We start from the raw sequence: 27,638 nt of genomic DNA, 5'->3' as shown, positions 1-27,638 counted from the left end.
TGGCCAGGCTGGTCTCGAACTCCTGACCTCAAGTGATCTGCCCACCTTGGCCTCCCAAAGTGCTGGGATTACAGGCGTGAGCCACCATGCCCGACCTCCTTCCTTCATAATTCAAACCTCCTCCCAAAGACAAGACTCTGCTGTTCTAATTCTTTCTCTGACCTGTGCCACATCCCTGATCCTTACCAGATTTTTTTGGGAAACCTGTCAGTACATTTTTATGCCAACAACACTGACATACTACATGAAGCCTTATATTTGAGCTTTTAAGAGAAGTAGAAAAATAAATAAATAAGTGAAACTTACAGAGCCCAGGAGTGAAAGCAATATAACAAAAAGAAATTACTACTAACTCCAAAGTAGACCCTGGGAGAGGGTCTCCTGGTACTCACAATAGACAGCTTTTCGGTGGTGGTGTACCGGGCAAGGATTTCTCCCCGTTTGTTGGCCCAAGGCTCAAAATCCGATCCTACAACGGAGTTATCATCTCTATCACGTTTCCTTCTGGAGCTGTCCTAAAGAAAGACAAGATAATCTCTTCAGTAGCAGTATCATTTTATTCTTTAAATATATACATATATAAATAGAAGGCAGATAATCCTTTACTGTGGAATAAAAGAGATCTGTCTCAAGGTTTACTATCATAAAAAAAATTACAGCACCGGACATGGTGGCTTATGCCTGTAATCCCAGCACTTTGGGAGGCCAAGGTGGATGGATCACTTGAGGGCAGGGGTTTAACACCAGCCTAGCCAATATGGTAAAACCCCGTCTCTACTAAAAATACAAAAATTAACCAGGTGCACGCCTGTAGTCCCAGCTACTTAGGAGGCTGAGGCAGGAGAAGCGCTTGAACCTGGGAGACAGAGGTTGTAGTGAGCCAAGATCGCACCACTGCACTCCAGTCTGAGTGACAGAGCAAGACTCCATCACAAAAAAAAAAAAAAATCAGGCCATTTCATCATAAATGGACAATAAACATATCAAAAAATGCTCAAACTCATTAAGAATTAAGGAAAGGATAGTTGGAAAAGACCACTTTTTCAAGTTTCAGAATGTCAAAGAGTTAAAATGCTGGCTGATGTCAGGCTGGCAAGAATGCAGGGAAACAGGCCCTCTTCAACATCACTGGTGGAAACACAGACTGGTTAACTCTTTTTGGAGGACAATTTGGTGACAGCCATCAAAACCTTAAATACACATTGCCTTATGCCAGCAAAGAGACAGAGTCTTGCTCTGTCGCCCAGGCTGGAGTGCAGTAGCACAATCTCCGGCTCACTGCAACCTCTGCTTCCCAGATTCAAGTGATTCTCCTGTCTCAGCCTCCTGAGTAACTGGGATTACAGGTGCCCACCACCACGCCCAGCTAATTTTTGTATTTTTAGCAGAGATGGTGTTTCACCACGCTGGTCTGACTGGTCTCGAACTCCTGACCTCGTGATCCGCCCACCTCGACCTTCCAAAGTGCTGGGATTACAGGTGTGAGCCACCGCGCCTGGCCAACCAGCAAAGAACTTCTAGGAAGCTACCCTGCAGAAATCCCTGCAGACACGCACCAAGGCATGTGTATGTTCGAGACACATGGTGCACTGCTGTCTGTATCAGCAAAACCCAGAAACTATCTGGGGTATCCTCTATCTGATGGATACATCAGTAGAGGACTGGCAAATTAAAGTAGGTAAAGCCAGTCTTTAGAATATAATAAGGCTGGTCAAAATAATAAGGTTGTTCTAAATGTACTAACATGGATAGTTCTCCAAGACATATGGTCAAGTTAAAAAATAAAAAAAGTTGGCTGGGCAGCATGGCTCACATCTGTAATGCCAGGACTTTGGGAGGCCAATGCAGGCAGATCACCTGAAGTTAGGAGTTCGAGACCAGCCTGGCCAAAGTGATGAAACCTTGTCTCTACAAAAAATACAAAAATTAGCCGGGTGTGGTGGCACATGCCTATAATCCTAGCTACTAGGGAGGCTGAAGCAGGAGAATCACTTGAACCCAGGAGACAGAGGTCGCGGTGAGCCAAGATCGTGCCACTGTACTCCAGCCTGAGCAACAGAATGAGACTCCGTCTCAAAAAAAAAAAAAAAAAAAAACAGCCATCACCATGCCCAGCTGATTTTTGTATTTTTTGTAGAGTCAGGGTTTCACCATGTTGGCCAGGCTGGTCTTGAACTCTTGACCTCCTGTGATCTTCCCGCCTCAGCCTCCCAAAGTGGTGGGATTATAGGCGTGAACCACTGTGCCCGGCCTTGCAGTTGGTTTTTACCGTAAGACACTGTCACTAGTGGACCCAGCCTTGCTCAGACATCACGATGAGAAAAGAGGCCTCTAGAAAGGCAGCCCCAGTCAGGCTTCCCGTGAGTTCGGCCAACTGCACGCTGGCATCCTTCCCTGGATGGAGTCATTGCCTTGGGAGGACTAAGCACAATGCGCAGCCCGGGAATTAATCAAAGAGCAGCCACCGAGGTTGATCTCACTTGGCAGGAGGAAGGAAAAGCTCTCCCACTCCCTGCTCTCCACAAAGGACTTGCTCACCTCCTCAAAGTCATCCAGCTCCTCCAGCCGGGTCCGAACCTTCTCTGACATTGCCAGTGTGGCAGTCCCGGCTTTGCCTAAACAGAATGAATTTACGTCACACAGGTGGCTTTTCTCCTGCACCAGTACCCCCGGTGGAGGCATCTTTCACTCTACACTTCATCATGAATAAAGACACTAGGGAACTATTCCATTACAGAAAACTATCCCAGATTTTCAAAGCAACTTCCTTATGTAGCCAGAGTTCCATCGAAACATTTCCCACTTAGAAGCTGCCCCTGGGAGCCCAGTGGGACAGCCTCGAAGAGGTTAACTGCAGCATTTGAGATTTACAAACTTTGCTCTGTATCATCTGTTTATTCCTAAAGAAAGGCGGTCCAGATAAGGATGCCAAAAATCCGTCATTTAATTGTTTTCTATGAACAAAAGGCCCTCTTAGGCTCTTACTCACAGCATAGAATTGTGCTCTTCTGCTAACAAAACAACCATCTCACTGTCTACCCAGGGTGGAAACACTAGGGCTTCAAAGCCCTCTCTTCGAGCAAACAGGACTAGCTGTGCCTCCTTCCTACATCTGTCAGCACAATTTCGCCATCAGCAGGGACTGCTGGAGGGATGAAGGAAAGGCCCCCAGGCCACAGGCCAGCCACAAGGCAGGGCAATGCATCTAGCTGACTGCTGCCCTCTGTGGCTGTCTATTTCAGAATCCTTCCCCATCTCCCATCTTAAGGGGGCCTCTGCTCTAGTACTTTTTTGTTGTTGTTGTTCAGACAGGGTCTTACTCTGTCGCCCAGGCTGGAGTGCGGTGATGCGACCTTGGCTCACTGAAAAAAAAAAAAAGAAAGAAAGAGAAAAAAAAAAAAGAAATGTGGACTTAGGGTGGAGCTGCAGAACTCTTTTTGTAAGCCTGACAAATGTTTTAGGTTTTGAGAGTTACAAAGTGTCTGCTCCAACTACTCAACTCTACTGTTGTAGCACAAGAGCAGGCATAGATAATACGTAAACAAATTGATAGGGCTGTGTTCCAGTAAAACTGTACTTAAAAAACAGGCAGTGGACCAGACTTGGCCTGCAGCACGCAGTCTACCAACCCCTGATCTGGGGATACCCCAGTAGTGGAATGCTGGATCAAAGGGTTGGCCCACTGTCTTAATCCCTTTCAGCTACTACAACAAAATACTAGCAAGTGGGTGGCTTACAAATAAGAGCAATGTATTTCTCGCAGTCCTAAGGGCTGGGAGGTCCAAGATCAAGGTCCCAGCAGATTAGGTGTCTGGGGATGGCCTGCTTTCCGCTTCGGTTCATAGATGATGCCTTCTTGCTGTGTTTTCACTTGGCGGAAGGGGTGAGGGAGCGCCCTTGGGCCTCTTTTATAGGGCACTAATCCCATTCATGAGGGTTCCACCCTCATTACCTAATCACCTCTGAAAAGGGCCCACCTCCTAATACCATCATCTTAGGGTCAGGATTTCAACATACGAATTGGGGCAGGGGAGTGTGGTTGGGCACAAACAACCGGACCGTTAGCACCTGTCTTCAAATTAAATAAAAAATGGAAAAGTGTTCTGCAAGGTGGTTGTGCCATTTTACATTCCCACCAGCATCATATGAGAGTTTCTATTGCTCTATATTCATACCAAGTCTCATGTTGAAATGTGATCCCCAGTGTTGGAGGTGGGGCCTGGTGGGAGGTGTCTGGGTTGTAGGGGAGGATCCCTCATGAATGGCTTGGTGCCATCCTTGCAGTAATGAGTGAGTTCTTATTCTTAGTTCCCATGAGAACAGGCTGTTGAAAAAAGCCTGGCATCTTCTCCCTCTCTCTCCTGCCTTCTCTTGCCATGCAATCTCTGCACACACCGGCTCTCATTTGCTTTCACCATGAGTGGAAGCAGCCTGAGGCCCTCACCAACAGCAGATGTTGGCACCATGCTTCTAATATAGCCTGTGGAACCATAAGCCAAGTAAACCTCTCTTCCTTATAAATTAGCCAGCCTCTGGTACTCCGACCACTAAACAGATACCACTACACTTGGTATCACCACTCTATTTGATCTCTACAAACTGGTGGGTACAGGCTGGTATGATTTACCTTTTATGGTCTGGGATCAAAATCCTGTCCATAACAAGCTGGGCATGGTAGCTCACACCTGTAATCCCAGCACTTTGGGAGGCCGAGGCGGGTGGACCACTTGAGGTCAAGAGTTTGAGACCAGGCTGGCCAACATGGTGAAACCCCGTCTTTACTAAAAATACACAAATTAGCTGGACTTGGTGGTGCACACCTATAGTACCAGTGACTTGCAAGGCTGAGATGGGAAAATTGCTTGAACCCAGGAGGCGGAGGTTGCACTGCACCATGGGTGACAGAGCAAGATTTCATCTCAAAAAAAAAAAATTCTGTGCATAACAAAGCTGCTCCCACTCTCTTGATTTCTAACGTGCTGTCTCATCCAACAGAGCTGTGGGAAGAGTGGCAGCTGCCATATCAGATACCTGCAATGAACCATGGTTGTGCTCATCTGCACCCAACAGAACATGATCTGTCAGTTACTCCAGAATCACCTCGGAGCATCAAAATAGGAATTCTGGGGTCCCATCCTACAAGAGCAAGTCGGGGCCAGACGTCTATATTCATACAAAAGCTCCTCAGGCAATCCTGCTACACGGCAGTTTGAGATACCCAGGTCCACAGCTTCTGACTGAGTGTCTTAGGAGAGGAAGCTGAGAACTGCATTCAGGGACCAGTGGCCTATTAAGACTGAGCATGTGGCCCCCTCACCAACATATCTTATGGCACAAGGGAAAGGACTTAAGACAAGGGAAAGGCTCTCTTAAGCAATCCCCCAGTTGGTGAGGGAGGCACAACGAGGGGGAGACTATTTCCTCTGTAATTTTAAACAGTAAGCTTATGTTTTACTCCTAGTAACCTCTTTGGTTTTTTTTTTTTTTTGAGACGGAGTCTCGCTCTGTCACCCAGAATGGAATGCAATGGCGTGATCCCAGCTCACTGCAACCTCCGCCTCCCAGGTTCAAGTGATTCTCCTGCCTCAGCCTCCCGAGTAGCTGGGATTACAGACAGACATCTGTCACCACGCCTGGCTAATTTTTTTTTTTTTAGTAGAGACGGAGTTTCACCATGTTGGCCAGGCTGGTCTTGAACTCCTGACCTCAAGTGATCCACCTGCCTTGGCCTCCCAAAGTGCTGGTATTACAGGCATGAGCCACTGCACCAAGCCGTACTTTTGTTCTTAATATAGAATTTCACTCTTGTCGCCCAGGTTGGAGTGCAATCTCGGCTCACTGCAACGTCTACCTCCCAGGTTCAAGAGATTCTCCTGCCTCAGCCTCCTCAGTAGCTGGGATTATAGGCATGTGCCACCACGCCTAGCAAATTTTTGTATTTTTAGTAGAAACGGGGTTTCACCATGTGGGCCAGGCTGGTCTCAAACTCCTGACCTCAGGCGATCTGCCTGCCTTGGCCTCCGAAAGTGCTGGGATTACAGGGGTGAACCACCGTGCCTGGCCATATTATTATTATTTTTTTAGACAGAATTTCGCTCCTGTCATCCAGGCTAGAGTGCAATGGTGCGATCTTGGCTCACTGCAACCTCCGCCTCCCAAGTTCAAGTGATTCTCCTGCTTCAGCCTCCTGAGTAGCTGGGGTTACAGGCATGCGCCACCACACACAAAAAAGCAAATTTTTGTATTTTTAGTAGAGAAGGGATTTTACCATGTTGGCCAGGCTGGTGCTGAACTCCTGACCTCAGGTGATCCACCCACCTTGGCCTCCCAAAGTGCTGAGTTTGATGTTTTTTTAATTCATGCTCTAAATATGTATTTTAGTTATATGTCTATCCACAATCTAAGCAATAGCTCCATCAGAAGCATATCACATAAACGTTTTTCCTTTGTAAAATGATATTAAAAGTAATGGCAGAATTTTCCCATCAAAACAACAACAAACTCATCTTACCTTTTTCAGATCCCATAAACAGATTCTGCAGAGACATAACATTCATTAATATTTTAAAATTCTAAGGCAGTATGTTCATTGTTTTCCAACAAAGCCATTTACATACCCAAGAGAAAGAAATATATATTCAAAGAAGGAAAATACAGTCACTAAAAACCACTGAAGATTCAAATTTCTACTCAAGTCAGGGTTCTCAAACTCAGCAGACAAATACTAAAATTTCTGATATGCCAGCAGAGTCACATAATAGAACTATTTTTAACCTACTCTGAATCAGGGTTTATCACCCTCTACACTACTGCCATTTGAGGCCAGATAACTTTTGGTGGGAGATTATTCTGTGCATCCTTGGATATTTAGCCGCATCTCTGGCCTCAACCCAATAAATGTCAGTACCACCTCCAGAACTGTGACAGTCAAAAATGTCTCTAGATATTGCCAAATGACCACCCAGGGGTAAAAATTACTCCTGGTAGAGAATCACTGCTCTAAGTTAACTCTGTACAGTTAAAAAAAAAAAAGACTCAATTTAAATAGTCCAGCAATTCTGCCTGTCATTCTGTTCCATGAGTACACACCCTGGGAGGAAAAAAAGAAGACGCGTTGTGGCCAAGCGTTCCCCATGGCCTGCTGAGTTCACCACTTCCTCCGGGGCACAGCCCCATTTGTAGATGGACACGCTGCTACATTTCTCAGCCTCCCTGCACTTATGAATGGCCCATGACCACACCTTCAAGACAAATGTAACTGAAAGTGTGGGGGGGACCCCCAAGAAGTCTTCCTGAATGGAAGGGGGTGCATCTTTCTTTCCCTTTCCTCCCTCTGTCTACCAACATGAATGTGAGGCAACACTCAATACAGCCGAGGAGCAAGAAAGAATGTGGTGGAACCCTGATGCCCTCGGAGCTGCCACACCAGTCCTGGACTCCTCTGCTCGAGACTTCTCTCCAGTGTAAGGAGGGATACAGATCACCCTTGTTTACAGTGTTAGGAGGGGCTTTGGTTCTAAGCAACTGAACCCAGTCCTAACTCACACAGGCATTAACCTGACTGGGTTGGTCTCAGCTCTCCTGAGTCCTTCCTTCCATAGCAGTTTGCCAAGTGGAAGGTAAGCCTCGAATTTCCTAAGTGTCTTGAGGCCGAAGCCAACTATTTCACCTAATGGCCATCCAGAAAAACAGTCAACTTCCAGCTCCAGGAGAAAACCCAGCTATGTGGGACTTACTGAGTGATACCTTTCTCCTCCAGTGTCATGCTGTCCTCCCTTCATAATTCATTTTTTAAATTAAAAAAATTTTTTTTGACAGGGTCTCACTCTGTCACCAAGGCTGCAGTGCAGTGGCACGATCTTTGCTCACTGCAACCTCTACTTCCCAGGTTCAAGCAATTCTCATGCCTCAGCCGCTAGAGTAGCTAGGATTACAGGTGCCCACCACCATGCCCGGCTAATCTTTGTATTTTTAGTAGACACAGGGTTTCACTATGTTGGCCAGGCTGGTCTCGAACTCCTGACCTCAAGTGATCTGCCCACCTTGGCCTCCCAAAGTGCTGGGATTACAGGCGTGTGCCCCCACACCCGGCTAATTGTTATTTTAAATTAATTAATTATTATTATTATTTTTGAGACAGGGTCTCACTCTGTCACCAAGGCTGCAGTGCAGTGGCACGATCTTTGCTCACTGCAACCTCTACTTCCCAGGTTCAAGCAATTCTCATGCCTCAGCCGCTAGAGTAGCTAGGATTACAAGTGCCCACCACCATGCCCAGCTAATCTTTGTATTTTTAGTAGACACAGGGTTTCACTATGTTGGCCAGGCTGGTCTCGAACTCCTGACCTCAAGTGATCTGCCCACCTTGGCCTCCCAAAGTGCTGGGATTACAGGCGTGAGCCACCATGCCCGACCTCCTTCCTTCATAATTCAAACCTCCTCCCAAAGACAAGACTCTGCTGTTCTAATTCTTTCTCTGACCTGTGCCACATCCCTGATCCTTACCAGATTTTTTTGGGAAACCTGTCAGTACATTTTTATGCCAACAACACTGACATACTACATGAAGCCTTATATTTGAGCTTTTAAGAGAAGTAGAAAAATAAATAAATAAGTGAAACTTACAGAGCCCAGGAGTGAAAGCAATATAACAAAAAGAAATTACTACTAACTCCAAAGTAGACCCTGGGAGAGGGTCTCCTGGTACTCACAATAGACAGCTTTTCGGTGGTGGTGTACCGGGCAAGGATTTCTCCCCGTTTGTTGGCCCAAGGCTCAAAATCCGATCCTACAACGGAGTTATCATCTCTATCACGTTTCCTTCTGGAGCTGTCCTAAAGAAAGACAAGATAATCTCTTCAGTAGCAGTATCATTTTATTCTTTAAATATATACATATATAAATAGAAGGCAGATAATCCTTTACTGTGGAATAAAAGAGATCTGTCTCAAGGTTTACTATCATAAAAAAAATTACAGCACCGGACATGGAGGCTTATGCCTGTAATCCCAGCACTTTGGGAGGCCAAGGTGGATGGATCACTTGAGGGCAGGGGTTTAACACCAGCCTAGCCAATATGGTAAAACCCCGTCTCTACTAAAAATACAAAAATTAACCAGGTGCACGCCTGTAGTCCCAGCTACTTAGGAGGCTGAGGCAGGAGAAGCGCTTGAACCTGGGAGACAGAGGTTGTAGTGAGCCAAGATCGCACCACTGCACTCCAGTCTGAGTGACAGAGCAAGACTCCATCACAAAAAAAAAAAAAAATCAGGCCATTTCATCATAAATGGACAATAAACATATCAAAAAATGCTCAAACTCATTAAGAATTAAGGAAAGGATAGTTGGAAAAGACCACTTTTTCAAGTTTCAGAATGTCAAAGAGTTAAAATGCTGGCTGATGTCAGGCTGGCAAGAATGCAGGGAAACAGGCCCTCTTCAACATCACTGGTGGAAACACAGACTGGTTAACTCTTTTTGGAGGACAATTTGGTGACAGCCATCAAAACCTTAAATACACATTGCCTTATGCCAGCAAAGAGACAGAGTCTTGCTCTGTCGCCCAGGCTGGAGTGCAGTAGCACAATCTCCGGCTCACTGCAACCTCTGCTTCCCAGATTCAAGTGATTCTCCTGTCTCAGCCTCCTGAGTAACTGGGATTACAGGTGCCCACCACCACGCCCAGCTAATTTTTGTATTTTTAGCAGAGATGGTGTTTCACCACGCTGGTCTGACTGGTCTCGAACTCCTGACCTCGTGATCCGCCCACCTCGACCTTCCAAAGTGCTGGGATTACAGGTGTGAGCCACCGCGCCTGGCCAACCAGCAAAGAACTTCTAGGAAGCTACCCTGCAGAAATCCCTGCAGACACGCACCAAGGCATGTGTATGTTCGAGACACATGGTGCACTGCTGTCTGTATCAGCAAAACCCAGAAACTATCTGGGGTATCCTCTATCTGATGGATACATCAGTAGAGGACTGGCAAATTAAAGTAGGTAAAGCCAGTCTTTAGAATATAATAAGGCTGGTCAAAATAATAAGGTTGTTCTAAATGTACTAACATGGATAGTTCTCCAAGACATATGGTCAAGTTAAAAAATAAAAAAAGTTGGCTGGGCAGCATGGCTCACATCTGTAATGCCAGGACTTTGGGAGGCCAATGCAGGCAGATCACCTGAAGTTAGGAGTTCGAGACCAGCCTGGCCAAAGTGATGAAACCTTGTCTCTACAAAAAATACAAAAATTAGCCGGGTGTGGTGGCACATGCCTATAATCCTAGCTACTAGGGAGGCTGAAGCAGGAGAATCACTTGAACCCAGGAGACAGAGGTCGCGGTGAGCCAAGATCGTGCCACTGTACTCCAGCCTGAGCAACAGAATGAGACTCCGTCTCAAAAAAAAAAGTAAAAACAAAAATAAAAATTAAATTAAAAAAAAAAGTTGTGGGGTGCAGTGGCTCAGACCTGTAATCCCAGCACTCTGGGAGGCCAAGGCAGGAGGATTGCTTGCGCCCAGGAGTTTGAGACCAGCTTTGGCAACACAGTGAGACTTTGGCTCTACCAAGAAATCCAAAATTAGCCGAGCGCAGTGGCAAACACCTGAAGTCCCAGCTGCTCGGGAGGCTGAGGCAGGGGGATTGTTTGAGCCCAGGAGTTTAAGGCTGCAGCAACCTACGATCATGCCACTGCAGTCCAGCCTGGGCAACAGAGCAAGACTATCTCCAAAAAGTCAAGTCACAAAACTGCAGTTCCATTTATGTAACAATGGTAAATAATATATGAAACACAGCATAGGATGATGATTGAGAGCATGTATTCTGAAGTCAGACTGGCTGGGTTTGAATCCCAGCTTGGATGTGACTTGATATCTCTATCCCTCCATGGCTGCCTCTTTAATGAGGATTCTAATACCTCTCACAAGGTAGTAAGAGAACCAAATATGAAACGCACTCTGAAAAAATGCCTGCCATGCAGTAAGCTGATGCTGTAATCATTTATATATGAGTAGGTATGGGAATGTCCAGAGACTGCTGTCGGAAGTATCTATGAAAATACAGGGAAGAGCTATGGAAGAAGACACATTACAGCCATCATTCTCACGACCGCCAGGGTGGAGACTGGAATGAGAAGGATTGTTCTACATGACTTCTGACTTTTTCACATCAAAATGAGTGATTTACTTATGTAATTATGTAAAAAGATTTATTAGAAGAATAAAATTAAAATTAAAAATAAATTTTAAGAGCCAGGCACAGTGGCTCACACCTGTAATCCCAGCGCTTTGGGAGGCTGAGGCAGGTGGATCACTTGAGGTTAAGAGTTCAAGACCAGCCTGGCCAACATGATGAAACCCCATCCCTACCAAAAAGCACAAAAATTAGCTAGGTGTGGTGGTGCATGCCTGTCCCAGCAACTCGGCAGGCTGAGGTGAGAGAGTTGCTTGAACCCAGAGGCGGAGGCTGCAGTGAGATCGGACCACTGCACTCTAGGTTGGGTGACACACCAAGGCTGTCTCGAAAAACATTAAGTTAAATTTAAAACTAAAAATAAATTTTAAAATGCTTTCAAAAAAAGAAGAAAGAAAAAGACCTACTTCCCAGAGCTACACCAGCCTCTCACGTCTGGATGACCTGAACTGTTGCAACCAGAATGTACTGTGTGCATTATTTGTGCAACTTAAAAAAGGGGAAGAAGCTTTAGGAGGCTCAGGTGGGAGGATCGCTTGAGGCTTGGAGTATGAGACCACCCTGGGCAACATAGCAAGACCCCACCTCTACAACAAAATAAAAAATTAACCAGGCACAGTAGTGTGTACCTGTAGTCCCAGCTTTTCAGGAGGGTGAGTTGGGAGAATTGCTTGAGCCCGGAGTTGGAGGCTGCAGTGAGCCACGATCACACCACTGCACTCCAGCCCGGGTGACATAGTGAGACTCTGTCTCTTAGAGAAAAAAAAAGGGCAGGACAGGAGAAAATCACCCATTCCTGCACTCACAAAACTGACCCCCACTGGACGACCATGGCCGGGGTGCTTACCGTGGCAGCTGCCAAGGCTACGGGGTCAGCAGTGGCTGCAAACATGGAGAGGGGGTCAGTCCCATCCAGGACGCTGCTCAGCGGGTCCACCACGGAGCTGGAGGAGGAGGAGGATGTGGAAGAAGTGCTTCCTTTCCGGTTCACTTTCTTAGTCTTTGATTCTGTGACCTGTGAGGAAAATTTCTGGAGGTAAAATGGAGCTCCCACAACTCTCCCCAGGGAAACACTCCAGTGGGTACTTTCCTCCCATTCTGGTAGTTGAATGGATGGTTCGTTCATTTACAGCAGAGATTTATCCATCTGCAGGGGATGCTTATTTTTTTGTGACAAATGGACATGACTCAGGATCACAGCTGTCGAGGAAGGGAAAGTAGGAAGTTAGGGTTAGGAAGTGTTAAAAAAATTAATTGAGAGGTGACTGGACTGAGACGGCTACAGCACCTGGGGCTCCCTATGTAGCAAACCAAAATCCAACTCGATATAAGTAGTAAAATGGAACTTAAGCTTAATCAGTTGCAAATCGCCAACTATCCGCTAACTAGAGACCAGCCAATCAAAACCGACAACTAATCTCTAAGTAGGGAATTTCCACTTTAACCAGATACTTTTTTTGTCTTTCTCCCTTGAACACCTCATAAAAGTTAAGTTTTCTGCTGGGTGCAGTGGCTCATGCCTGTATCCCAACACTTCGGGGTGCTGAGGCAGGAGGATCACTTGAAGCCAGGAGTTTGAGACCAGCCTGGGCAACAAGGCGAAATCCTATCTCTACAAAAGATATGAAAATAATCCAGGTGTGATGGTACATGCCTGTGGTCCCAGCTACTCAGAAGGCTGAAGTGGGAGGATGGCAGGAGCCCAGGGGGCGGAGGTTGCAGTGAGCCGAGATCGCACCACTGCACTCCAGGCTGTTAAATTTATGTGGTCTCTGGCCCCAGAGACCTAATACCTTGGAAGATTCCCTGAGTGAAGGAGCATCTTTTGTCTTAATAAGGTGCCTCCCAATGGGCTCCTGCAGAGCTTCAGGATGGGGTCTGGTCACCAGAAAGACCAAGCCATGATTAGAATCTTGGAGCTTTCAGCCCCATTTCCCATCCTTCGGGAAGATGAGAGGGCTGGAGATGGAGTTAATGATCAATCATGCCTATGCAACGATGCCTCCAAAAATACCCACAAAAATGGGCTTTTGGGAGGCAGAGGTTGCAGTGGGCTGAGATTGTGCCACTGCACTCCAGCGGGGTGACACAGTGAGACCCTGTCTAAAATTAAATAAATAAATAAATAAAACGGGGTTTGAAGAGCTTCCAGGTAGGTGAACAAGAACACATCGAGGTACCTGGAGGGGACATGAAAGCTCTGTGCGCCCCTTCCCCCGGGCCTCACCCTACGTACCTCTTCATCTGGCTGTTCATCTGTATTCTTTGTAATATCCTTAATAATAAACTGGTAAGTATAAGTAAATGTTTCCCTAGTTCTGTGAGCCATTATAGCAAATTATTGAACATGAAGGAGGGAGGCATGGGAACTCCCAATGTGTAGCAAAGTTGGAGTTTCTGAAGTGAAGATGTCTTTTTTTTTTTTGGAGACAAAGTCTCGCTTTGTCACGAAGCCTGGAGTGCAAAAGTGTGGTCACAGTTCACTGTACCCTTAACATCCTGGGCATAAGCCATCTTCCTGCCTCAGCCTCCTGAGTAGCTGGGACTACAAGCACACCGTCACACTCTGCTAATTTTTTTTTTTACTTTTTGTAGAGGTGGGGTATCACTATGTGGCCCAGGCTGGTCTCGAACTCCTGGGCCCAAGAGATCCTCCCATCTAGCATCCTCCCATCTAGCATCCTAAAATCCATCCTCATGGATTACAGGCATGAGCCACCATACTGGGCCAGGGCTGTCTCATTGAGGACTCTGCCCTCAAACCTGTCGAGTCAGATGCCAACTGCCAGTGACGGCTGCCTGAATGGAGTTGAACTGCAGTCTAGGAGAGAGAGAGAAGCACCTCCCATTGGTATACATTTGCTGTTTTTGTCTTCTGGCACCCATTCCTCCACCTCACGGGCTTAATACTTAATATCCCAATTTTTATCTGGGAAAACATCTCTCCCCCATACTCAGTTCCCACAGGCCTGGTGAGGTGAACTCTGCTCTCAGTTCCCAGGGTGAGCCTTAGACCTACCCCAATCTATCAACTTATTCTATACAGCAGGTCACCAACGCTCATTCAGGGTAGGGCGCATAACAAAAGTGGGTGGGTCAACGAAAACTGCTCGAGAAAAGCATTTTCCTGCTGCCGATGTTGCCAATCTAACAGGATAGGCCTGGAGCTGCAGCAGCTCTTCGCAGCTATTCTGTTATGCTATGGGTGTTAAATGAAGTTTAGCCTACAGCTGTCTCCTTACGTATTTTAACTTTGGCCTAAAGGTTTCTCTGCACATAGTGAACTATAACCTCACTGGACGTGTAAACAGACTGTAACCTACTCTTGTGCCAATCACCAAGTTTTGGCCAATTAGGCCAATTAAAGGGGGCCAACTGGGCCAGGCACAGTGGCTCACACCTGTAATCCCAGCACTTTGGGGGGCCGAGGCAGGCGGATCATCTGAAGTCAGGAGTTTGAGACCAGCCTGGCCACCATAGTGAAACCCCGTCTCTACTAAAAAGACAAAAAAATTAGCCTGGCATGGTGGCGGGCTCCTGTAGTCCTAGCTACTCAGGAGGCTGAGGCAGGAGAATCACTTGAACCTGGGAGGCAGAGGTTGCAGTGAGCTGAGATTGCGCCATTGCACTCCAGCCTGGGTAACAAGAATAAAACTCCGTCTCAAAAAAAAAAGAAAAAAAGGTGCCGGGAGACAAGTGTTCAAATTGGGTTCAAATAAGGCAAATGCTGAATTGTAACCAATCCGGCTGTTTCTGTACCTCACTTCTATTTTCTGAATGTCACTTTCCTTTTTGTGTCCATAAATCTTCGTCTACCACGTGACTGTGTTGGAGTCTCTCTGAACCTACTGTGGCTCAGGTGGCTGCCCGATTCATGAATTATTCTTTGCTCAATTAAGCTCCATTAAATTTAATTTGGCTGAGAAGTTTCTTTTTATTTTTTTGAGATGGAGTCTCTCTCTGTCGCCCAGGCTGGAGTGCAATGGCGCGATCTTGGCTCACTGCAATCTCTGCCTCCTGGTTTAAGCAATTCTCCTGTCTTAGTCTCCTGAGTAACTGCGACTACAGGCACACGCCACTATGCCCAGCTAAATTCTGTATTTTTAGTAGAGATGGAGTTTTGCCACGTTGGCCAGGCTGGTCTCAAACTCCTGACCTCAGGTGATCCACTCGCTTCAGGCTCTCAAAGTGCTGAAATTACAGGTATGAGGCATGAAGCCCGGCCAAGAATTTTCTTTTAACGTGGGGAATGGGCACCCGAGAATGAATGCAACTGTGGCTGTGGTGAGGTCACCCGCAGCCACACAACAGCATGGGGATTGAGGGGTCCTGGGAGGCTGAATCGCAGTCTTGGGGTCTTCTGCTTTATGCAATCGTCTCCATACATTCCCAGAGCCTCCATGCTGACAATCACATCTTTTCCCCAACATGACAACTGCATAGTTTCTATTACTTGCTAAAAAGACAGTACCGACCTGGCAGAGAGGAACCAGCCAAGTCTCTTGCCTGGTTTCATTTTATTTTTTAAATAAACCCACAGATAGACTAACATGCTATTCAGGACAGCACTCTCTGCTGGCAATTAGAGTGACTCTTATATTCCAAATACAAAAATTAAAAGTCAAGATACATTTTGTTGACACAGCCAAATCAAGAACAAAGTCATCCCATTCACATGGCAACCTCACTAAGGAGGAAGGAAGGGAGTAAAAATGGTGCTGGACAAGGCCAATATTACAAAAAAGAGGTAGTGAACAAACTGGCTGATTTAAATATGCAGGCCGGGTGCGGTGGCTCACTCCTGTAATCCCAGCACTTTGGGAGGCCAAGCCGTGTGGATCACCTGAGGTCAATGGTTCGAGACCAGCCTGGCCAACATGGCGAAACCCTGTCTCTACTAAATATACAAAAACTAGCAAAAATTAGCCAAGCGTGATGGCACATGCCTGTAATCCCACCTACTTGGGAGGTTGAGGCAGGTGAATCGCTTGAACCTGGGAGGCAGGGGTTGCCGTGAGCTGAGATCGTACCACTGCACTCCAGCCTGGGCTACAAAGTGAGACTCCATCTCAAAAATAAATAAATAATAAAAACATTTAAAAAAAAAAATCAGGCTGGGTACAGTGGCTCACACCTAGCACTTTGTGAGGCGAGGGTGGACAAATTGTCTGAGCTCAGGAGTTCGAGACCAGCCTGGGCAACATGGTGAAACCCCATCTCTACTAAAAAAATACAAAAACTTAGCTAGGCATGGTGGCACGTGCCTACAGTCCCAGCTACTTGGGAAGCTGAGGCAGGAAAATCGCTTAAACCAGGAGGCAGAGGTTGCATTGAGCCACCACAGCACTCCAGCCTGGGCGACAGAGCAAGACTCTGTCTGAAAAAAAAAAAAAATCAAATATGCAAAAATGGTTACCACTGGCAAAATGGAAAAGACTCAAGAAGACTGTCTTTCATTTCAAGGGATAAGAATATCATTCACAAAGACCCTTAACAAAACTCACAGTTATGGGTTTCAGAGGGTGATAGTCCCCAAACTCCAATGGTACAGCCTCCAGGCGGCATGATGCAAATTCAGCTTTGTAGTTCCTGTTCCTGGAGTGCCTGGCAAACAGCAAAACAGAGCCAATCAGTGGATGGGGGTACTTAAAACACTAAACACTTCTGATGAGACTTCCTCAGTGCCGAGGTAGTTTAGAACAGCACAACATGCCCACCAAAGTCAAAAAGAAAACTACATTTAAAAACAAATTTTTTGGCCAGGCACAGTGGCTCGCTCACACCTGTAATCCCAGCAATTTGGGCGGCCTAGGTGGGCGGATCACTTGAGGTCAGGAGTTCCCAACATGATAAAACCCCATCTTTACTACAAATACAAAAATTAGGTGGGTGTGGTGGTGCATGCCTGTAATCCCAGCTACTTGGGAGGCTGATGCAGAAGAATTGCTTGAACCTGGGAGGTGGAGGTCCATGGTGAACGGAGATCACACCACTCCACTCCAGCCTGGGCCACACAGTGAGACTCCATGGCAAACAAGAAACAAAACACAACATTTTAAAAAATCTGTTTGGCCAGGCACGGTAGCTCATGACTATAACTCCAGCACTTTGGGAGGCTGAGGAGGGCGGATCATGAGGTCAGGAGATCGAGACCATCCTAGCTAACACAGTGAAACCCTGTCCTACGAAAAATACAAAAATTAGCTGGGCATAGTGGCACATGCCTGTAATCCCAGCTACTTGGGACGCTGAGGCAGGAGAATCGTTTGAACCCAGGAGGCAGAGGTTGCAGTGAGCTGAGATCAGGCCACTGCATTCCAGCATGGAGGACAGAGTGAGACTCCATCTCAAAAAAAAAAAAAAAAACAAATGTATGTTCGAAGGTATAAAGACCTGCCAGCATACTGGACTTGTCATGCCACACACCAGAACAAAGGGAAACTCACTAAGGTGACTCTAACACTCCTTGCCCAGCTTTCCCGCTCAGGGCACTTGTGAATTCTCAGCATGGGACAAAAGGCTGACGCCAAGCAGAGGGCAGCTGTGAAGCAGCAGAGCAGCTAAAAGGGCTCTAAGGAAACCTCACAGAGCTTCACAGGAGTTCAGGGCTATCAAGACAGCCAGGGGGAAGAGCAGAGAGCACAGGGAAGAGAGAAATCCAGCCCAGATTTCCCCTTAAGGTATTCGCCCATTAAGCTGCATACGGCAAGAGGGAGGAGCCATACAGAAAGGAGATGAAGAGCTCACGGGTGTTTTCACTGGTTTCTTGAGGGTTCAACAAGAGAAAGGATTCGTGAGCTGGAAAATAAAGGGGGAGACTGAAGCATGGAGCGGAAAAAGCACAGGAAGACAGGCAGAATTTCAAAGATGCAAGGAATGTGAAGAGAAGGCCTAACACACATATAACTGGAATCCCAAAGAGGAGGAGAGAGAGAATGTGCAAGAACAGTCTCCGAAGAGATAATAGGTGAAACTTTTCCCAAACCAAAGAAAGACATCAAGTTACAGCCTCAGGAAACACCTGTGGCCCAAGCAGGACAAGTACAAAAGCAAACAAACAAAACATACTTGGAACATTTACAGTAAAATGTATAGAAACAAAAAAGAACTTTTCCTTTCACATTTTTTTTTTTTTTTTGAGTTTTTTGAGAGATAGCATCTTCCTATGTTGCCCAGGCTGGTCTTAAACTCCTGGGCTCAAGAGATCCTCCTGCCTCAGCCTCCCAAAGAGCTGGGATTACAGGCATAAGCCACTGCGCCCAGCTGCCTTTGAGCATTTTGAAGATACTGTCCCTGTGTCTTTTGTGCTCATCTTTGTGCTGCAATAATAGTCTTATTGTTGCTCCTCTGAAAATAAAGTATCCGTTTTCCTTTTAAGAAATTCTCTCCACCGGGCTTGGTGGCTCGCGCCTGTAATCCCAGCACTTTGGGAGGCACATGTGGGTGGACTGCTTGAGCCCAGGAGTTTGAAACCAGCCTGGGCAACATGGTGAAACCCCATCTCTACAAAATAAATAAATAAATAAACAAATAAATTTGCTGAGTGTGGTGGTGTGTGCCTGTAGTCCCAACTATTCTAGAGGTTGAGGTGGGAGGATCGCTTGAATCCAGGAGTTCAAAACTGCAGTGAGCTACGATCACATCACTGCACTCCAGCCTGGGCAACAGAATGAGTCCCTCTCTCTTAAAAAGAAAAAAAAAAAATCAGAAGGAGAGGAATATAGGAGCGGGGGGAAGGCAGCAAATGTTTTTAAATGATTGTCTTTACATTTCTTAATCTCTATTATGAAGATCTGAGAATTTAATTTCATAGGTTATGGTTTAAAAAAATTTTTTTAACTCACATACTTAACCAAATTTTTTATGCAATGTGTGTATCCACATATAATTTTAAAAGCTACCATAGTCACAGAACGTCAGGGCCACAAAGTCTTAGACAAGTTAATGTATTTGACCCCTTTCTCATCTCCTCCGTTGACTCTCCAAGCAGGAGAACACCTCAGCCAGTATGGAAAGTGACAAAGTCTCTCCTTGACCAAACTCTGGGCAGGTTCCTCTGAGTTCTCCCCAGCTAGTGCTCAGCTATTGGATTTCCATGTTTGTTTTTGCACCGCCAAGTTTTAGCAAGAATTCTGTCAAGTTGATTGAGCCAGAATCCCCCTCCATACCCAATCGCCCTCAATATCTGATCAAATTCTTCTTCTACCCCCACTTGGCTATAAATTCCCACTATTTCTTGTTGCATTAGGAGTTGAGGCAAATCTCTGTCCCCTATTGCAAAACCCCACTGTAGCAATACCCCAGAATAGGCCTTTCTCATCTCCTTTAACAAGCACCATGAATAATACTTTTGTTTTGTTTTTGTTTTTGACACAGAGTCTCGCTCTGTTGCCCAGGCTGGAGTGCAGTGGTGCGATCTCAGCTCACTGCAACCTCCACATCTCAGGTTTAAGCCATCCTCCTGCCTCAGCCTCCCGAGTAGCTGGGACCATAAGCACACCCCCATGCCCAGCTAATTTTTGTATTTTTTATTAGAAACGGTGTTTCACCACGTTGGCCAAGCTGGTCTCGAACTCCTGACCTCAGGTGATCCACCTGTCTTGGCCTCCCAAAGTGCTGGGATTAGAGGTATGAGCCACTGCGCCCGGCCAATAATTTTTCTTTAACAAAAGACGTGCACTTCTCATTTGTAAAATATCACAACCCAGAAAATCAGCTTTCCTGGGCACATGGGACAATTCTTGTCTCCCCCAACCCACTTTAGGGAAAAAGGAACCTCAAAGAGCACAGGGACTTTCCTTGGCCTCCAAGTCCCTTAAATTCATCCCCCCGCGCCACCTTCTGCTCCCATTTAGATTCCCAACTTTATTAACCTTTGTATGAAATACTGGCAGCCCAGATCTAATTGTGCCATGCAACTAGTCAGCTTTACCCAAAATCCTCCATTAACCCAGAAACCCAAGCCAGCACAAACGAATTGAGCTCCCATGTCATTTCATTTCTATCCTTTCTACATGAACTTGGCTTTGAGTGTAGGAAAGGAGGAGAAAGGCTGGTTGACAATAATGAACCAGTTCTACTTTTATTTTTTTAAGGGACAATCCCTTTCACAATAATTTGCCTAGTCCCTCTGGGATCATATTTACAAAATGTACACTAACTTCATCTTCCAAAAGATTGCAACTGAAATTACCTATGAAATATTCTTGCATGGCCAGGCATAGTGGCTCGTGCCTGTAACTCCAGCACTTTGGGAGACCAAGGCGGGCGGATCACCTGAGGTCAGGAGTTCGAGACCAGCCTGATCAATATGGAGAAACCTGTCTCTACTAAAAATACAAAATTAGCTGGGTGTGGTGGCACATGCCTGTAATCCCAGCTACTAGGGAGGCTGAGGCAGGAGAATCACTTGAACCTGGGAGGCGGTGGTTGCAGTGAGCCGAGATCTCACCATTGCACTCCAGCCTGGACAACAAGAGTGAAACTCCATCTCAAAAAAAAAATATATATATATATATATATATATATTCTTCCAAACTCCCATCCCATCAAGGATGCTATCAGGCCATCCTTGATTTATTAAAAAACAAAACCCCAAAGGATAAATTTGAATAAGAGTCATCAACGGTCAAGATGGAGTTTAAAACATCAAATCACACTCCTCCTCTTTTCAAATCACTTTTTTTTTTTTTTGAGATGGAGTCTTGCTTCATCCCCCAGGATGGAGTGCAGTCGCATGATCTCGGCTCACTGCAATCTCCACCTCCTGGATTCACGCAATTCTCCTGCCTCAGCCTCCCAGGTGGCTGGGATTACAGGTGTGTGTCACCATGCCTGGCTAATTTTTGTATTTTTAGTAGAGACAGGCTTTCACCATTTTGGCCAGGCTGGTCTAGAACTCCTGACCTCAAGTGAATCACCCACCTTGGCCTTCCAAAGTGCTGGGATTATAGGTGTGAGCCACCACGCCCAGCCTCAAATGATTCTTAATTTTATCTGTTGTCATGAAAAGTAGAATGTTGAAAGGTTCATTTAACAAAGCAGGAAATTTAATGGGACAGGAAAGTCAATTCCAAATGTGTTTTCTGTCCCATTAGTAATTCTAATGAATTACTAACAATCAACAGCTGAGCAAACGCTAGATCAAAACAGAAATATGACTTCATATGCAACAATCAAATAACAGTTCTCATTTACTATGCACTTACTATATACCAGGCTCTGGGCCAGTCTTTACCTCCATTTCCTCATTTAATCAACCCAATGAGATAGGCACTATGCCCATTTTTCAGATGAAGAAGCTGAGGCTGTTAGAATTCTGATATCTTGTCAAAAGTGAGAGCAGCAATAGAAACAGATTCAGTAGTTCCATAGATTATCTATAGGTCATGTTGAGAACTTTAAAAATTAAGTGTATGTCTATTTCCCTTAAAAGAGTGAAGTTTTGGAATGAACTTTATTTTTTTTAAAAAGGGGGATGGTGGTGAAAAAATACCACTTCTGGGCCAAGTGCAGTGGCTCACGCCTGTAATCCCAGCACTTTGGGAGGCCGAGGTGGGTGGATCACCTGAGGTCAGGAGTTCGAGACCAGCCTGGCCAACGTGGCAAAACCACGTCTACTAAAAACACAAAAAAATTAGCCAGGCGTGGTGGCACACAACTGTAATCCCAGATACTCGGGAGGCTGAGGCACGAGAATTGCTTGAACCCGGGAGGCGGAGGTTGCAGTGAGCCGAGATCACGGCACTGCGAGACTCCATCTCAAAAAAAAAAAAAAATACTGCTTGTGGAAATAAATCTTAAAATGTTTTTTCCTTCCTGAAAGCCCACAGTAAACCATCATATTTTGATGTTCTACCACTTATTTGATGATTTCCTTAAATTTGCTCTCTGATCCCTAAGTCTGAGATGTTAAAGCATTTTCTTTAATCTCTGGATCTTTGGTAAGGCTAACAGCGACCTCTTGTGGGCATTTCCTCAAAAATCATTCCTTTTCTTTTTGCTAATATAGTTGATATAAACTGGTAAAAATTCCCCATAATTCCAACCCCCAGCAACGTAAAGGGCTTGTCTGGATCACTGGCACCTGCCACAGGAGAAAAGGCCACCACTTCACACCTCCACTATTGGCTGGGCTTAGCCCTTGGCTACTCAAAGTGTGGTTCACAGATCACCAGCAAAGATGTCACGTGGGTGGGCTAAAATACCCCACGCCTACAGAATCAGAATCTGCATTTTAACGAAATCCTCAGGTGGTTTATACGCACATTAAAGGTCGACAACAGCCTATTTTTAAATTATTTACCCCTGATCATATGGATACACAGAAATCCCACCATGATTAACCAAATTAATCCCCTTATACTGGAAACACCAAAATCCACTAAATGCTTTGCCCAATTATTTTAATTCTCAAATAACTTTTTGGTTACTAATCACATAATCGGACCACACAGCTTTTTCTTCCACAATCACAATATTACCCAGCCCCCTTCACCGCTACACATAAACAACTCTTAAAATGATGTAGTGATTCTGACTCCAAGGGTTGGTTTCTTGTTTTGCCTTTTTTTTTTTTTTTTTTTTTTTTTGCTTTTTTGAGATGGAGTCTCACTGTGTCACCCAGGCTGGAGTGCAGTGCCGCGGTCTCAACTCACTGCAACCTCTGCCTCCTGGGTTCAAGCAATTCTCCTGCCTCAGCCTCCGGAGTAGCTGGAACTACAGGTACCCGCCACCACGTCTGAGGAATGTTTTTTTTTTTTTTTCCTCTAGTAGAGACAGGGTTTCACTATGTTGGCCAGGCTGGTCTTGAACTCCTAACATCAAGTGATCCACTGGCCTTGGCCTCCCAAAGTGCTGGGATTAGAGGCATGAGCCACCTTGCCTGGCCCAAAGGGTGGTATTTTCAAGTGTGCTATAACCACAGGATTAAAGGGAAAATACGATCTAGGGTATACAGGACATCTCGTCTCCTAGCCAGGCCAAAATGCAGCAGGGACAGCAAAAACTGTGGCTAAAAAGAGGCATTCCTGGGGAGACTCACGACAAGGCAGTGGGATTTGGGGAACCCCGCAAGCCAGCAACCTCAGCCAGGATAGATAGATTTGAGGTCCAGCTGACAAGGATGATTACTATCATAACCTCTGGCTTCCAAACCTCAGCTATCCCTTGTGGGGCTAATTATTTTAAGTAAACTGCTTCATCTCTCTGCCTCTATTTCTTCATCCAAAACATGGGGTTGTTATAAGAACCGAATGATGTTACACGTTATACACTTTACGAGTGGTGTCTGACAGAAAATAAGGACTTGATAAATGTAAATTTAATGACAGAAACTCATTTCTCCTCTGCAGTCCTCTTCAGTCTCCTCATTCATTCATAAATATTATTCAGCACTCAACATCAAGTTTTAGGCGCCACATACAAAGATGGACAAAACTCAGTCCATTTTTTTTTTTTTTTTTTTTGAGATGGAGTCTCAATCAGTAGCTCAGGCTGGAGTATAACGGCACAATCTTGGCTCACTGCAATCTCCGCCTCCTGGGATCAAGCGATTCTCCTAGGATCAAGCAATTCTCCCACTTCAGCCTCCCAAGTAGCTGGGATTACAGGAACTTGCCATCATGCCCGGTTACTTTTTGTATTTTTGTAGAGATGGGCCTTCACCATGTTGGGCAGGCTGGTCTTGAACTCCTGACCTCAGGTGATCCGCCCGCCTCGGCCTCCCCAAGTGCTGGGATTACAGGCCATGAGAGACTGCGCCCGGCCAGTCCTTTTAACTTTTAAGGAGCAAGAAGTCTATTAGGGAAACAGAAAGATGAACGTACACTTCGAAGGAAAATGTTTAGAGCACCGGCCGGGCGCGGTGGCTCACGCCTGTAATCCCGGCACTTTGGGAGGCCGAGGTGGGTGGATCACTTAAGGTCAGGAGTTCGAGACTAGCCTGGCCAACATGGTGAAACCCCGTCTCTACTAAAAATACAAAAATTAGCCAGGCGTAATGGTGTGCGCCTGTAATCCTAGCTACTCGGGAGACTGAGGCAAAGAATCGCTTGAACCCGAAGGCGGAGGTTGCGGTGAGCCAAGATCAGGCCATTGCACTCAAGCCTGAGTGAGACTCCGTCTCAACAAAAACTACAACAAAATGTGTAGCGCATGGCCAGATTAGGAACTGTAGAGACCCTGAACAATAAAAGCATTATGGCACCTGTTTGCCTGCTTGTAATATAAAATTAAAATGCCAAAGGTAAAAAATGTACTGGGATGCAGAGATTAAGACAGCATCTTCCTGGATTTTTTTATTGCAAACTCCAGATAAATCCACTGAAGTCAAATGTTTTCCATGTTTTTGGTAAGCTTTTTGGTCAAGCTAGCATGACTTTTTTATTTTATTTTTTTTTTTTATTATTTTTTTGAGACAGAGTCTCACTCTGTTGCCCAGGGTGGAGTGCAGTGGCACGATCTCAGTTCACTGCAACTTCCACCTCCCAGGTTCAAGCTATTCTCCTGCCTCAACCTCCCGAGTAGCTGGGATTACAGGTGCGTGCCACCACGCCCAGCTAATTTTTGCATTTTTAGTAGAGACGAGGTTTCGCCATGTTGGCCAAGCTGGTCTCGAACCCCTGACCTCAGGTGATCCGCCAGCCTCGGCCTCCCAAAGTGCTAGGATTAGAGGCGTGAGCCACCGTACCCAGCCAGCATGACTATTAACTGAAAGAAAACTCAGGCCGTGGAAGTGCTCAGAGGCATTCAATGCTGATGTAGCGTGTCAAGGAAGCAGTCTCTTAAGTGTTGGGCAAGTGAAAGGAGTAAGACAAAATCAACTGTTTGTCAAGCACAAAAGCAGAAGGTTGTATCTGATTATTTCTAAGGTCTTTCATTTGCTCATTTAATCTAAGCTACTTCACATCATTTGAAGAGAAAGTAAATTATCTCGCTTTCTGAGATGCAGGAGAGATTCTCCGTCCCCAAATCCCACTATCATCACTAACACAACTTGCTCAAGTTCTTCACTCACACACACACCACCTGCTGAACCCTGAAGCTTCAGTCACTCACTCCTAGCTACTCCACACAAGGGACCTAAGGGCCTGCCAACCAGGCACACGCCACGCCCTCCCCTATGGTGAACTCCTGTTCATTCTCCAAGACCCAATATAACTCTTCCTCTTTCAAGCCTTCCCCTAGCCCCCGGTGGGGATAATCACTCCCTTCTTGGTGCTTCATCCGAATGCCTTCTTTGGACATCCCCTCTACTGTGTGTCTGCTCCATTATACTGGGAGCTCCTTGAGGCCAAGGAATACGTCTGAGCGCTGTGCTTAGAACAGGATGAATGGCGGCCATTTTACAGATGAGAAAAGCAAGTCTCCAGGTGAACAGAGGAGCTCAGGACACTGACCAACAGCCAGGTCTCCCGACTCGTCCAGACTTGGAGCTGAGCCCACCATTATCCTCATCCAGCGACCCCAGAACCCGCGCCAACTTCTGCGGACGCGGAAGCCTGGAAACTCAAGTTTTCTTTAAGGAATGAATGGACAGGGACCCGTGGAAGGCGCAGAGAGGCAGCAGAAGGGGAGAGAACCAAGAACCCGCCCGTCTGGCTTCAGACTGCTCCACTGGACCGCGATAGCGGCCAGGGATTCTACGGTCAAGACAACTTGGTGGTGGGCGGTCGACCACCATAACCAGACAGAGAGGAATTCACACTCTCAGACCCAGGCCGACCCCATCACAACTAAAAACAGGCCCTCCCCAAAGCCCACCCGCCGCTGCTTCCTTACCAAGGAAAGACGGCCATCTTCCCAGTCACATGACCGCTTGTTCTGGGGCCGTCTGCTCGGCTTCCCATCCAGACCCCGCCACGCCCCGCATCCCCGGCCGCCATGTTTGTGGAGGGCACCTGCCCCGCCCCACTAAGTCCGCACTGCACTTTCTGCAGGCGCCATGTTTGTGAGGGGCAGGCGACGCTCCACACAGCACAGACTTCATTTTCAGCTGACGCCATGCTTGTGAGGGGCAGCTGCCCACTCCGGACAGCCCAGGTTACAACTTCCGCCGGCGCCACGCTTCTGAGGAGCAGCGTCGGCCACGACCAGCGTGCCGTAGAGTTTCTATGAGCCATGATTGTAAAGGGCAGCTGTCTGCAGTGCCGGGTGTCCCGCCTGCGGGCGTCATGATGGTGAAGGGCATGACTGCTGTTTAGCCTACCTGCGTCCTCTAGGGGCGGAAAGGACTCCAGAAGGCGGCGGAGCGAAGACGCAAACTGAGGTTCAGCCAGCACCTGGTTTTGCGGCTAATGCGCTGTTTGGCGTGGGTCAGCCGTGCCCCCTCTAGGCCGCTGCTTTACCCATTGCTTTGCGGGCGGTTTTAGGCACTTCCAGAATGCCCTTCCCACGACTAGCAACCAAGGCTGCCCTAGATCCAATATGATTGACTGCCAGTAATGCACGGGGGGGAAATTAGGGTTCGCATTTCGTCCAACTTGGCAAAGCAGTTTCTAGGAAGGTGGGTATCAATTTCGACCCCAGAACGTTTTTTAAAATTATTTTAGGCCGGGAGCGGTGGCTCAGGCCTATGATCCCAGAACTTTGGGAGGCTGAGGCCGATGAGTCACCTGATGTCAGGAGTTCAGGACCAGCCTGGGCTACAAGAGCGAAACTCAGTCTCAAAAAAAATTTTTTTTTAATTACTATTTTTATAACCTACTTATCCATTATGGTCCCTTAGAGAGAAAGCATTCAATGTTTTTATAACTCTTACTTTTCATTCGGGGGTGGTGGTCTGTGGTTGTTCATGGAATGGTGACCTATGACAGGGAAAAGGATCATCTCTGGAACGGGCCCTCCAGTGTTCAGCTCAGTATAGGTAGAAAAGTATTTCCAGTCCTACCTACTATTCCCAACACTGGAAGTGAACAAGGGTTAAAGGGTGGCCAGAGGAAAGCGAGGAGCTCTTCCCATACAGCCTTGCATGTTATCACATGCAACATCTAGGTGAGGAGCCTTTTCCTAGGCTCACATTACATGATTAGGCAGTAACAAGAGGAAGATTCTTAAAGTTGTGCAAATTAACAGCCTTGATGTGAGCTTCAACCTTCGTATTCTCTTTTCTCCCTCTCCTTCCCTTAGCAGGCTTCTCTCTCTTAATAAGTTAAGACATTTCCAGCTTGACTTTTACCTTCTGAAAAGTCCAACTTTTAGTAGAGATGGGGTTTCACCATGTTGGCTAGGCTGGTCTCAAACTCCCGACCTCAGGTGATCCTTCCGCCTTGGCCTCCCAAAGTGTTGGGATTACAGGCGTAAGCCACTGCACCTGGCCCAGGGGATATATGAAATAATGAGATATATCTTTCATGGAACTTGTAATTGTAAAGAATGATTATATACAATATTTGCTTTGGCCAAATACTTTTCAATGTTTCTTTTTTTCTTTTTTTTTTTTTTTGGAGACAA

General features: G+C 46.3%; 1 protein-coding gene across 1 annotated transcript in view; it reads right to left on the bottom strand.

The window, feature by feature from the left end:
* LOC105504495 (chromosome unknown open reading frame, human C16orf62) overlaps positions 1–26,641 on the bottom strand; it is a 180,737-nt gene extending 154,096 nt beyond the window's left edge. Inside the window, exons 1-6 of the mRNA XM_011931960.1 lie at positions 25,968–26,641; positions 16,691–16,790; positions 12,034–12,201; positions 8,712–8,834; positions 6,512–6,536; positions 2,539–2,615 (exon numbers count right to left, since the gene is read on the bottom strand). Of these exons, the coding sequence (XP_011787350.1) occupies positions 2,539–2,615; positions 6,512–6,536; positions 8,712–8,834; positions 12,034–12,201; positions 16,691–16,790; positions 25,968–26,308 (834 nt within the window). The 5' untranslated portion in view covers positions 26,309–26,641. The remainder of the gene's footprint in view (positions 1–2,538; positions 2,616–6,511; positions 6,537–8,711; positions 8,835–12,033; positions 12,202–16,690; positions 16,791–25,967) is intronic.
* Positions 26,642–27,638: the final 997 nt, after the last annotated feature.

Source organism: Colobus angolensis, unplaced genomic scaffold (genome assembly GCF_000951035.1).
Source record: "Colobus angolensis palliatus isolate OR3802 unplaced genomic scaffold, Cang.pa_1.0 Scaffold92, whole genome shotgun sequence".
In the NCBI taxonomy this organism is placed as follows: domain Eukaryota; kingdom Metazoa; phylum Chordata; class Mammalia; order Primates; family Cercopithecidae; genus Colobus; species Colobus angolensis.
The sequence above is the reverse complement of the archived record's forward strand: the minus strand, read 5'-3'. Positions and strand labels throughout refer to the sequence as shown.